The following is a 14,093-nucleotide window of genomic DNA, read 5'->3' on the forward strand; positions in this document are numbered from 1 at the left end:
CCAGGCGATCGGAGGCGCTGATGCCAGATCCCGACACGGGTGCCAGCTGTACCCGCTGGGGACCCGGGTGATCTGCCACTGTGCCAGGTGGGAAAGCTTTCAGCACTTGAACCGCTTACATTTGACACAATATTTTGCTCTATTTAGCGCTCCTGCGTGACAGCAGAGTAGAGGATGGAAGGACTCGGTCCGCATCCTCCAAACACAATCTGCCACGCAGCTCAAGCGCTTGACCTAAAAGTCTAATTCGATTCGGCCCAGCCAGAGCCCGGTGCTGTGGCAGCAGGTGAGCAGCCCGGCTTGTGAAAGTGCTGCCTGCTCCTGTCCCGCACTGCTGGGACGTTAAAGGTGGGAAAACTGTGTTTTGGCAAGAAGAATTGGATAGAAGAGTTTTGCTTCATTTTAAATATGAGATGTTTGTTTTGGTGGAAAATGACTTTAGGATGCTAGGACGGGCCTTTACAATACTTAAAAGTCCAGTGAAGAAAAATAACCCAACTTTGCAGCTGTTGGAGGCAGTAACGCAACGCCGGAGCGGCAGATCGTGCTCCATCAGAGCAGCGGGACTGTCGGCGAAGGCGGGAGGGAAGGGAAATGTTTCAGCCCGTGGCGGACTCGGAAGGGTTTGTGCAGCTCGGTCACGGGCGAGCAGAGGCTGGGCACAGCCGGGGAGCCGCGGTGGGCATTCCCAGCACGGCGGGGATGCGCTGAGCGGGCAGCAGCACAAGCTCCCGCGGCCCCCGAGCGCCGCGCTGCGCCAGGAGCAGCCCAGGCTGGCACCGCTCCTGCTGCCAGCCCCTGCGCACGGCGTTGAGCACAGAGGGCTGGGGAAACAAGGAGATAAAACGCGTTTGGAAAGAGCAAAACAATCAGCAAGGGAGCTGGGAAAGCTGAGCGGACAGGGATTTGAGTGATGGCTTGGATGTGCTTACACAGCCCAGGATCCGTGGGGCAAGCCTCGAAGATATTTCCCCGAGCAGCTGGGCAGAGACAGCCATTACCGAGTGCAATTAACTGCTTCATTACCACCGAAGCAAAACAAACCCATCAATCTCTGCTGCATTTACCAAAAGGAGAGACTGATACCAAGATACAAACACTGTGCTCCAGACTGCAGCATGACCCCCACCCCCCAGGCTGGCACAGTGACTTTGCTCCCCAGACAGTCCCTGGAAGCAGGTTTTAGACACCCCACACTATTTCAGGTGTGCTGACACACAGCAGTGAGCCAGCACTCAGCACCCCATGAGCTGAGCTGCCCCACGGTGTTATAAACACCAGCTGGGATGGAGCTGTAGGCCCAAGTGGGAGTGATAGAGGTGAGAGCAGAATTTAGCTGTTAAGGTCCACCTTAAGGCACCTGTGCTTGATGCATCCAGGAAGTTTTAACAAGCAAAATGAAGGCCAGAGACTGATTCTAGACAAAAGCAGACTACCAAAGGGAAAGGGAACCTACAGGACACTGATGACTTTCAGAGGATCAGGAGAAGCTGTGATTTGCAAGTTGCAGAGGCACCCCATATGCAGAGCCATCCTCAGTTTACATGGCACAACACCCTTCTGTACAGCAGCATAGACATTTCCTACAAGCTCTCTTTTTCCCACCAGACACATCTCTAAATAAAGCTCCAGGTGACAAGCAGGGAGTAAAGGGTCCCCTGGCACGCAGGAGGAGCAGGGATGACTGACTCTGAGATCCAAGGTTAAGCTTCAAAGGAGCACTAAAACATCAGGGTCTGGAGACTTCAGCATCTCTAAAACCCTTGGTCTACTGAGAAGATTAAGGTCTGAATATAGTAAAAAAGACTACACTTACATCTGTGATAAGATACAAGTGATTTATGAAAGGTATTATTCATGGATGCTTGAGATAGCAGGACAGGATGAGCTGATCTTGTGTTCCTGAGTATTTTAATAAGCTCTTCTGTAGGATGGAGATAACACACATCAGTGTGAAGGCACAGTAACCAATGCTGGCATCATGGTTGGTGGGGAAGATCAGGAGCACTGCATGTTGCACAAGGTGAAATTGAGGAAGGAGTTACTATATAAAATCCTACAGGCTCTACTGCAGGACAGTGTTGCAACATCTCCACTGTGGGGAGGCCCAAACAAATGCTCACAACAGCTCCTTCATCCTGAGCATCTCTGAAGGGATGGACTGGACAGGGGCTCAGCAGAAGTGGTGGAGGGGCAGAAGCCACTTCTCATGCTCAGGCAAAGGAAAGACACAGCTCCCTCCTCCAGTACTTCATAGCTGGGTAAAAAAAAAGTTTACTCCCATCATTGTACCTCACTGTAAGGTCTGTGCAGGGCTGGTCACTGTGGTTCCATGCCTGGTTCCCCAGGCAAACCTGCTGCTCTGTGTCCAGCATTCATGAAGGAAAACAAAGCAGAAGGGTCATTTCTTCTCTAGCTGCAAGCAGGGTGTGTGGAAGCAGTGACTCCACACAGCCATGCTCAGCTCCCACATGTGGCACATTGATGGAACCCAGAGCCCAGCCTGGCCTGAACTGTGATGTGCTCACATGACACCAGTTTTAATGGGTGCTGCAGGAAATCACAGCCAGCTCACAAAGACAGAACTGTTCTGGGCTAATTGGGAAGTGATTCCTGTAGGTGATTAGGAATTGTACATAGGGAGATTTCTGGGGTCAGGGGTTTTGCTTCCCCTCCTTTAGACAGTGGGTTCCTAAATGGGAGCACATTCCTCCCTGCATCCCTCTGCCTTGTGTTGGATCCATTACCTTTCTTTTCCTGCTGGTTGTAACAGCCCAATGCCAGTGTGACTCCAGCCCTGGTGCAGGATTAGCTCTGGGATAAAACAGGAAGATGGAGAGCACTGGGTGGCTTTGTCTGTGCTGCTGCATCCCTCCTGCACACAAGAAATCCCTCCTCTTGGTAACTGTGGACCAATTTATAAACTGAGACCACCAGGACCCTGACCTCTGTCAGGGTAGCCCTCTGAGTCCTTATTTCTGCCTTAGTCCCAACATGGGTGGCTGCACCACTGTGCCTGTAAGAAGCACCTGATGTTGTGTTAAAAATACTTGTGCTCATAGGAATAGAGTTCACCACAACAACCAGCTCATTGTTCAACAGCTGGTTATGCACAGGAGATTTAACCTCTTCTTTCTCACCTGTGTTTGTACAAGTTGGCTCAACTTCTGGCCCCTGGTTCCCATTAGACCCCTGCCAGGAGGAGCCCGTGTTCCCAGGCCTGTGCACCCAGCAGACATTTACTGATGGCATCTGCAACCATCATCTCTTTGATACATTCAAGAGATTGCAACTGAACATTTCCAACTCCTTGGTCACTCCCATGGCTTTTTCCCTCACAGCAAAACACACCAGGAACATTTTTAGCAGGATGCTCGCTCAACCCCTTCCCTCATTCAGTTCCATCCTCCTTTGTGCCAGGTGCTTCATCCATTTTATAAATACCACAAATAAATGCAATCCTGCAGAGGCTGACAGCACTGAACACCAGCAGCACAAGAGCAGCCAAGAAGATATGATTTGGCAAGAACAGATTTTCTCTGGCAGCTAATGCTGTGAAAACATCTGAACCTTGGGAAGGCACTGGAAAGGCTCCAGGAGCAGCACATGGGGCAGAGGGTTTTATCACATGGCACTGGTGTTCCCAGCAGCTTCTGAGCTGTTTGTTCTCAGAGGAAGTGCTTTCATAATTGCTTGATTGGGGGGTTAATGATTTTCCTGTTTAAAAACAACATTATTAAATGATTGGTAGTTATCTGCACTCTGCAATTAGAACACACTATGAGAATTATTTGTTGCATGAATGGGAATTTGAGATTTTCATGAAGTGAACACTTTTAAAAAAATTTCTTACAGCAGCAGGCAAGCAGAAAATACGTGTAAAAATATAATCAACAAGCAAAAAGACAAAAGCCTCTCTGTCCCCTCCACCTGCCAAGGAACAGTGTTTCTTTAACACTGGGTGGAAGAGAGAAGTAGAACACCCAATGGATTTTTCTCCAAGCTCATTGAAAATACCCTCAATGCAGTAGGTAAGACAAGACCTTGCACTTCCCTTGGGAGTTACTTTTAGTAAAACAGCCTGTGGGGGGAAAAAAAATGTTTGGAGAGTATCCCTTGGGCTGTCAGTTCCTTGGCTTCTCCTTCCAGCCTGGACAGGTCCCAGATCCCCAGCTCAAGGCTGCACCACCTGCCTGGCCACGGCAGAGGCTGGCACTTGTGTTGGGTACTTTCAGTAAGCAGTCAAGATACCCCAAACTTTTACACTTTACATCAGCCTGAATTTTGGATTCTCTACTTGTGCTTTACTTTGGATACTTTGTTCTTGTTTCAGTGTAAGCCAAAAGTTGTGTGGAGGCAGCATCTGGATGCAAGTGTGCATCCTGAGGTTTTCACAAAACACCTGAGACAGGTACTAGACACAACCATATTTCAAATGCTTCCTACAGGAAAAAATATGGAAACATTTTCCCTGAGACTCAGTTTAGAGTCTAACCCCAATATTAAAAGAGAAAACTCCAAATTAAAAGAGAAAAAAGCAAGAGTAAGGGCAAAAAGCAGAAAGTGAGGAACAAACATGACAGAGAACACCTGTCAGGTGTACAGGGGGCAAAGCTTTTCTGCTTTGTTCTCCAAGCAAGGCTGTGTTCAATCCTGAAAGAAACTCTAAAAGACGTGGCAATGAGAAGGTATAAAAGAAGTCACTGAATTAATTATTAGAAGCTCTATATTTTGTTCCAAGACACTTGGACCAAATTAGTTGAATTTTCTTCTTTGAACAGAGCTTCTTTACATGGGAAGTATAGCAATTTCCTTATTTATTTTTTTAAATTAAGCAAGAGTTATCTCTAGACAAAGTAATTACAATCACTGGCTCAAGCCTGTAAGTTTTGGTCCCCGAAACTTGTAGCTTTCCAGCAGCTACAAGTCCTCCTAGACAAAAACAAATGGTTTTGAGATGGATACCCAGGACTTTTGGACTACTTGGAGTTCAGTTTTTACTGTGCAATTTTCCAGTATTTGAGAGCATCATGGAGTAGTTTCTTTTAAATATATTTATGAACTTGAAGTAATTATTTTTCTGTTTATATCTTCAATTATTAATCTCCAGCTTTCTGCAGATAAGCCAAAGAAAGTGAAATCAATTTAAGAAACCAAAACAACCAGCAGGCTTTACTGCTGCATAATAAACAGAAAAGCTGCTACTGAAGCAGCAATCACAAATCATCTTGACCAGAAAAAATAATTATCAAGTGTCTCAAGATTTGATCTTAGAGGCTCCCCAAACACAGAGGAAGATGGCATGGTACAAGTCCTTTGGTTATAAAGCCAGGATGATCTCACTGCTCTTAGCACACCTGTCAGGTGCCTTCTCATGACCAAGGATCTGACTGGGACAATCCATGCACAGCCACTGGCCCAGCCCTGGAATGCTGAGGCACAATTTGAAAAAAGTTGTCCAAAGGCTGAGGCACTTATGCAGCATTTTCAGACACACCTCTTATGAAAGACAGATATTTTCATCATGTTTTACAGGACATCAGAGAGGTTACCAGTACAAATGCCATTCAGGACTAATTCTTATCATCAACTTTCACTGTACTGACAAGCCTGTTGGAACTATAGCCTAATTCCAGCTAAAAACCTGAAAGCTGGCCATTGCTGAAGTATGTGGAAAGCAGTCATCTCAAACACTCTTCCCTGCTGCTTTATATAATTTTTATTAACTCAGCAGTGAATAAAAAATAACACCAACATTTTATTGCCCTGTGAAGAATTATGTAAAAATGCAGAAATACATAATAAGAGTTTCTAGAGTAAGCCATGAGTTTAAGTGCTCGTTTAAGTGGTGTAAGTACCTGGCCTGGGGTTATTTTCAGAAAATAAAATCTCTGTGAGGTAGTTACAGCTCAGTGGTTGCTGGCTCTGCCATTCCCAGGCACAGTGGTCCCTCACATCCTGGGCTGTGTCAGACACCTCATGCTCCTGAGAAAGAGCAGATGGGAGCATCACTCAGCAGCTGGACATGAGTAACACCCCTCTGCATTCACTTGTGCCCACAGGCACCTCTCACTGCTCCTCAGGGGTGAGAGGCCCCACTGCTGGCTGATTTGGATACAGAATTTTCCCTTTTGCAGAAAAGTTCAGTCAGAGCCTCAACAGGCTGGTGGCTGGTTGCAGAGAAAAACTGAGGAGAAAAATCAGCTTCATACCTTTGAGTGAAACATAAGGGAAAATCATTCTTTATACTTCAGAGACTTCATGTTTAGTGAAAACAAGAAATGAAATGAGTTCATGAAAGACTAATTGCCCAGTTTGTTTTATGGATGAGCCCCAACATTCCTAGCACATGCAGTTGCAGCTTGTTTTCAAAGAGACCAATTACTTCATTAAAACATCATCTTCACACTTCCAGAGCTGCTTTTACAAGTCTTCTCCTCTTCATCCTTCTGGCTTATTATTCCACCATTTTTTGGTTTAAGAGTAAAGGAAAAAAAGATCCAAATGGCAACATCTATAATTTACTAACAGCAATTAAAACTTGAGAATTAGAATCTAGCCTTTCTCCACCACAAAGTAAAGGAATGCTGCAGAACTTTAAACACCTTGATGCAAGCCCCATGGCATCTCAGCCAGCCAGGAAGGGCCTGTGTGGCAGGATGCTACTGCAGGTACAAGAATACCAAGTGGTTTGAAATAAGCCTGTGCCTGGGATCTTGAAGGGCAAGATCAGGAAGCAATAAAGATGAAAATTTCTTGAGTTATCTTAATATTTCACTATGTGTAAGACATCCACGGAAACCACAGAGTAAGTCTAGTTTATACATGGCAGAAACTGAAAGCTGAGTGATGGGGTGGGGTAAAGGGTGAAAGGAGAGAAGGAAAAAGAGCTAAATTCCCCCAAAAGAAGTCAAAAGGATTCTTACAGAGATGATTTCTTCCAGACAAGCAACATAAAGCTTAATTCAATGAAATGCTGTCATTAGAAAACAAGAATTCTTAGTAAGCTTTTGACTGCAGTACAAACCTTGGTAGAAAAGACGTCTGAGCCATCCCAAGCCCTCAGATGAAGCAGAGAGCAGGAGTCTCACGCCTGCCTGTGCAGGAGCAGTGCTGCAGTCCCGGCAAGGGCAGGGAGATGCTCTCCGGGGTTGCCACGGAAACCAGCGGATGCAGCCCCAGCAGCTTCGCCTGTGCTTGAGCTGAGCTCAGCGAGGCACTGAGGGCTGGTTCTCTGATGGGCTGTAGGAAAGCCTCGAGCACAGCCCAATCTCCTGCTCCCACAGCCTGCCTTTCCACTCCCCACCCCTGTACCAGCACAACCACACCCTCCTCCTTCCTTCTAGCTTAGGCAGCACACAAAGGTCACTCCTCACCCATCATTTCCATCCAGGTTCCCTCTCACCGAGATGCTGTGTGACAGCTTTTCAGTCTGTTGGAACGTTCTGGACAGGGGTATTCCCTTGAAGCAGAGGAATTTTATTGAAGTTTCTTTCACTGCAGAGGGAGCCTTGATATCCACCTGCTTTTACAAACCCAGAGAGAGCTGGAAACACTCTAAGATTTGTACAGATCTAGAAAGGATCACTCCAGAGTTTACTGCAATTATTTTTTCCCCACTGGAAACAGCCATGACTCAGAAGGGAACTGCCATACAGCAGAGTCCAGCACCAGGTGAATTATTGCCACCTTTGCCAATGCTGCTCTTACCTTATTATCCTCTTCACTCCCACTGTGATATCCCCAACAGGAAAACTGCAGTGTGACATGCATGCTGGAGAAATCCCCTTTTTGATTAAAAAGTCCCTTTGGGATAAATTTCTACTGTTCACTTATTCATACACACCTGAAGGCAGCATTATTTGGCCATAAACATTATGCATATTAATTCAAATGCAATCTTACATTTGTGTGCAGGTTTCCCATAAAGTTTCCCCATTGTTGCACCACTGAAGCTGAGATCCCAACATGATCCAGTCATGAAGCTGTAACACGTTTTCTGTCCATTGAAATGGCATCCCAAAGCCATGCAGCATTAAATCCTCTGGAAATAAAAATTAATTCTCATAAAACTTTTAACAGTTGTATCTCATGCAGGGGGCAGAACAGAGCAGCACTGGGCATTTATGCTTCCCAAGGATAACTGTGCACAGAGATCCAAAGAGTGCTTTTTTCATTGCAGAGTTGTGTCCCCCACAGGAAAGATTATTCAGATGTGACACAGGCAGATCAAACGTGCCTGATGTGTGAAGTGGCCACTGACAAGATATTTTGGGAAGGGAGATTTTCAGCTGGTGGCAAGAGGTAGCACGAGGCAATGCTTAGTGATAGGCTGGTGTTCCAGCTTGGATTTACCACCCCTTCATTATATGGGTGACTTCCATTTTCAAATGTAAACTAATTTCTTTCATGTCATTTGCAAAGTGAGAAACAGTTAAGGCCAGTTTGTTTGACAGGATGACAGCTGTCACTCCATGGAAACATACCCCAAAATGAAAGAGCAATCCAGCACATGGAAGTAGAAAGTCCTGACACTTTAATTATCTGAAGAGATTACAAGATGAAAGTCTTCCTTGAGGCAAATGTATATTAGTATTGATATAGTCATTGTGCTTTTCAGTAAGAGAAATAGGAGTCTGTATTTACATAAGAAACTATAGTGTCTGAGATCTTTAAATATCATATTTATGGAAATGATTCTGAATTACAGCATTTACAAAATAAAAACAAGCTTAAATAAATATTCAGTGCATTAAATATGATTTTTTCCACAGAAGCAACTTTTTGTGCATATTTATTTCACAATTGAAGTTTGTTGCAATTTTTTTATTCTATAAAAGAAGCATTAAATTTCTTGTGTGTTTTTCTGTTTGTTTTTTTTTTTTTTTCCTAAAAATAAAACTGCAATAATCATTGCAATGTGAAGCCTGAGATTTAAGCCTGAATAAGTATCATTGCTTGCACCACATTACCCATTTCCCACCACTCACCCAACACCATGCCTTTCCAAACTCTGGTGAATGAAGACACTCCAACCCAAGGATTTAATGAGAAGGATTTCAGGGAAGTAGTAATAATAAAAAATATAAATAAGTGAGGATAACACATCAGAGCTGATATTGTCTACAAACAGCATCATAAGGCTTGTGCATTACACATAAACTAAGTGAAGCTGTTTCATCTGAATCAAAATGACAGTAGTGCCAAACTGCAGCACCCTTATATGGCTCATTAACACTGAACAGTAAACCACTGAGCAAAGGGAATGTCCCCAAATAAATAAATAAAACTTAAAAAAAATTGACACTGGCCAGTTTTGCCTTATCATTTTGAGTGATGACCTTTCTCAAGCGTGATACCGCAAACAACTTCCTCATCCATTTTTGCATTTATCACTTTGAAACCCAGTGTGTAACACCATGAGTCAGGAAAGGGGGCACAGCAAAGAGCTCTTGATCTCATTTCCTCTGTAACCACAGCACACACTGTCTTGCTTTTCATGTGGCCAACTCAAAGCAGGTCCAAATGCCTTAGAAACCTCAGTGCTCAGGGAGCTCTTACTGCAAATAGTTCGTGCAAGATCATAGCATGAATCCGTGTGAGCCTTATTTCCTCTCCAAGTGAAGACAAGAATTATTCCCTGGTGTTTCAAATAAATACAAATGTCTTCTGAGTTGTTAGCATGAGTGAAGTACCAGTATGCACTATTTTACATGGTTACTCTGCCAAATGTGGACAAGTACCCATCTCTGGCTGACCATTCTGTAAGACTTTTTGGATATCTCATTACATATCTGCCTTTTAAAAAAACCTCAGTATGGGCAAAATAATTTGTCTGGTCTACTAAATTTTGCTAACTGTCAAAAATATCTATTTTAATATTAATTAATTTATTTGGTAGCCACTTCCTCTGAAATTTGTTAAGTTTTAAATGCTGATATAGAAATCAAACCTCTGTGTCAGATTTTTATTAACAAGATTTAGCATAAATGATTCAGATTATAAATACTTGAAAAACTCCAAACTACGGAACTGGAAGTTGTAAAAATTTTTAGAGGACAACTTGGAGTTATTGCTCTGCTCTGTAAATGAAAGGCAACAGAAGTAAACTGTTTTAGGGCCTTCAGTGCTTCCTATGGGACTCACTGAAAATTTTGCCTTTGTAAAGATTTGGAATAGATTTGCTTTTATTAATCTTAGCATAGGTAGAAAAAAATCTAGAAATAGGGAAATTAAATAGCAGCAGGTGGGAGAGTTCTGATGCCCACAGCCATGCTGAGATTCCAGTGGGCACAGGAGTGTCTGAGCTTTGGGACTGATCTGCTGGGGATGGACTAATTAACTGGCTACTCTGTTCCTAATATGTAAGATAAGCAGCAATGCCTGTTCAATTCTCTGAGCCCTATTTCCTTCCACACAGTGCATTTGTTCTGCATATGGCATTGTAACATTAATGTTATAAATTTATGGAAGACTGTACTGTAGCCTTAGAGCTACAGACGCTTCGTAGTTCCCTTTAGCAGCTTTGTAAAATGCAGTAAAAACTGTCTGTACAAAATTTATAATAATGGATGTCAAAGCCTACAGGCCCTCACTGGGTCCCTCTTTCAAGTTAATTCTTGGCCTAGGTCAAATATATCAGTCCATGTAAGACTCCAGAAGACACACCAGTAGTTTAATATGTCAGATACCAGCTCTGTCACTATAGAAAGGAGTGACATGGAACATGTAACAGTGAGTGCAAACACGGACAGGCTTCATCTGGCCATAACGAGGTAATGGAGCAGAGTGGGAGGAACAGCGGGAACAGAAGATCTGAAAAACAAGAGGGAAATTTCTCATCAGTTCCACTGAAGAACAGGATGGGACAAAATTGATCTCAAGGCAGGGGAGAGAAGATTGTATGAGCTGGCACCAGCACTGTCCTCAGCACAGCAAGTGCAGGGGGCCCCAGCAGGCAATCCCTGCCCAGTGACCAGTTTACCTGGCCAGGCTCAGTCCCTCTGGTGAGGGTGACCAGCACTGACAGTAGCCAGGGCTGGCCTGTCCACCTCTGCAGGTCACAGGGGAAGGTAGCTCCAGCAGAAGTGCAAAGAAGCATTTCTCTCTTGGTTTTAAGGAAAGACTAGGGGAATATTTGTGAATATCTCTGAATTTCATACTCCTGCAAGTCCACTACACGGTTAACAAAAGCAGCTTCTCTACCCTCTTCCTTTCTAACTTGTACACCAGCCAGTAAGCAGAATGGGATTGCAGATTTCTGGCTTCCTGTGGTACATGACTGCTTTTTTCTCCTTCGCTCCCTCTTCTGCCCCCACAAACTTGCAAAGCAGCAGCCCTGCTCACCAGAGTGATCCTGTACAGGTCTGGAAAGAAAGCAAAGTCCCTGCAGCTGAGCTGTGTGTGCCTCACCCCTGGCTCATTAGAACTTACAGCAGTAGTCCAGAGTGACTCTGTGCTGGGGTGGGGAGTGTTTTAGGATCTCAACAGGGAACTCTGCCTTTAGCTTTGTGCACCTTATTGCTGTATAAAAGTTGAACCCCTCCCCAACCATTTGTAAACATAGCCTGAGAGCTGGCAGGCCAGGCACATAAAAGCACCTGTGAATTGAGAGCCCTAGCTGAGTGTGCACATTTACTGTGCAGCCAGGTTTCTGTGGTTCACATGAATTTGCTGCTCTCTTTGGTGGGCAGCCCCTCACATGTCTGAGTCATTACCTTGCCACAGCTCCGACAGTGGTGCTTCCTGCGAATGACTGTGAAAGGAGCCTTGCATGCAGTGCAGTAGCTGCAGACTTCATCTGGAACCCAGTCAGGAGGATCTGTCAGAAACACAGCAACAAAAGGGAACATAAACCAAAAGGGAGTAAAACCAAACATGTGATTACTAGACCCTCAAGGAAATAGGGAGAATAAAATACAACAGCAGCTGCTTTCATCTGCATTTCTCCAGGTGCTTAGCAAACAGCAGCTGAGTGAGTTCAGGATGCCCATGAGGGCTCAGCTCCCCTCTTCTCTGCCAGCAGCACATGAGGCATTAAAATGGCCCATGACAGCTTTGGACTCTAAATAAAATTTACCTTAGTCAAATGCAAGTGGCAGGGAAAAGGAGATAAGCAAATTAAAGGAGATTATTAAAGCAAAGCTGGATTTCGGGTGTTTTTGTCAGTGCCATCCACCATCAAAACAAGTTTAGAGCTGAGATCATTCCCAGCCTCATCAGCCTTCCCTCCAGAAAGACCAACTGCTTTTTTGCAATTAGGCAAGCAACTTACAGGTAATAAACCTAAAGCCTGATTATCATCTGCTAAATTATTAGGACTCTTACTGGAAGTCACCAGTAACTACAGCAAAACCACAAAATCAAGTGTACAAGGCTTAGCAGAGAAAGAACTTGCCCATTATCATGAACAGCATGTTTCAGTTGTTTATGTCTTCTGTGAGCTCTCCACCCTCCCTTAAAAGACAAGCAGGGAAATGATTTGGTTTTGGCAAGGCAGAAGGTGCTGGGCTCCCTTCTCTTGAGCTGTTTCTGCTCACGACAGGCTGACATGACCTCAAGGAGTCTGGAGTTACAAGTGTAGAAATGATGAAGCTGACTGCTTAATTAAGTTGGTAAAAACCTAATGAGTGCAAAGAAAGTTCTGTCCAGAAGGAGCCCATGGACATGGTGAACATGAACTGCTGAGTGTATTTATCCAAGTTCCCTGTATGCAGGTTCTTTCTGAGTATTATTTACAGTTTGCAAGCCATGCAATTGCTGATTTATAAACCTGACAAGCAAGATCCCTGCCTCAAGGAGCATACTATCAAACAACAAAATATATGGTGCAGTTAATGCAGAGGTTAAGAAGGCTATAGCTATGGGCAGAAAGATAATTAAATGAAAAATCCACTGTTTTGTTCCAACATAACTATGACCAGTTTTCACGTGTTTGTCACATTGCAACATTTGTCAAATTAAAAGTCCAAAGAATATAGTATTCAATGTAAGAAACTGCTCAAAAAGCAAATTAATAAAAACAAATAGAACTTAGAATTTAACTCTGCTTTCACAACTCTAAACTATTTTAGAGGTTGATGTAGCTTTAGGAAGTGATCCTTCACTTAATGAGCACATCAGTCTGATAAAGGTTACACCTACAGGGCCAGCAACCAAACCCAGAAGCTGATGTGCAAAGGAATGACAATGGAAAAAAAAAAAGGAGATTGCACATAGAAGCCTTCACCTCACCCCTAAGAACAGTTAACCAGAAAATGTTCTGTGGGGACACAAGGTTACAGATTCCTGATTCAAAGGCAGGGTTTCCTTCAGCAGCAGGGACATGTAGGACTGCCAGCTTCAGTCAAGCATTAATAACAGTGAAGCCAAAAGATTTTTCTTTCCACTTCTTTTCCTTTTCTGCAATCTCCCTAGACAGTGCATGTATCTTGCCCAGTGAAACTTACTCCTAATATCAGTTGATGTAGATTTTGAAACCTTTTTGTCACTTGGTCTGATCAGAAACCGTGGCAAGCCTGACAGAGCACTCCCATGCTTTCCACCCAGGAGGCCCCTTGGGTTATAACATATATCCAAAACAAAAAGCAAAACTATGAACCAATAGCAATGTTCCTGTTTAAAGCTTGTCTCTACATAGATTAGGTTTTCAGGGATTTAACTATCTATTGATTCTCACTCATTTTGAAGACAGGAGAATTTAGTAAGTTAGTCAAGTTCTGAGCCACCAGGTCTCCCTCTGCAGATCTGGTGGAAGCAGGCTTGGTAAGATGCTCAATTTGATACTGATGCTTTATCAACTGCACTGCAGTGTGGGCTACAGGTTCAGATAGCTACTGAATTTAATACTGACAGAAAAGCCACAAAGCACAGGCCCTTTCTGTACCCCCTGCAGCATCCCAATGCAATGTGCCACTTCTGCAGCACTGGAACCATCACCGCTCATGCCCTCAGATCACAGGTGGGCCACACACATTTTAAGCCAACACAAGCCCACCACAAAGACTCTGGAACTCATCAGCAGAAAGCAGCTTTCTTATCAGCTGTTTAATCTTTGGTTTGGGTTTGAGGGGTTATTTTTTTTGTTTGCTTTG

General features: G+C 44.1%; 1 protein-coding gene across 5 annotated transcripts in view; it reads right to left on the reverse strand.

Moving 5' to 3' along the window:
* Positions 1 to 8,515: 8,515 nt before the first annotated feature.
* Positions 8,516 to 14,093, reverse strand: part of ZFYVE28 (zinc finger FYVE-type containing 28) — a 140,844-nt gene continuing 135,266 nt past the window's right edge. For all 5 annotated transcript variants that reach the window (XM_079307011.1, XM_079307010.1, XM_079307009.1 and 2 more), the window contains 2 exons: positions 11,718 to 11,821; positions 8,516 to 10,815 (listed from right to left, as the gene is read on the reverse strand). In XM_079307011.1, coding sequence (XP_079163137.1) covers positions 10,684 to 10,815; positions 11,718 to 11,821 — 236 coding nt within the window. In that variant the 3' untranslated portion in view covers positions 8,516 to 10,683. The remainder of the gene's footprint in view (positions 10,816 to 11,717; positions 11,822 to 14,093) is intronic.

This window comes from Erithacus rubecula, assembly GCF_903797595.1.
Source record: "Erithacus rubecula genome assembly, chromosome: 5".
NCBI classification, from domain to species: domain Eukaryota; kingdom Metazoa; phylum Chordata; class Aves; order Passeriformes; family Muscicapidae; genus Erithacus; species Erithacus rubecula.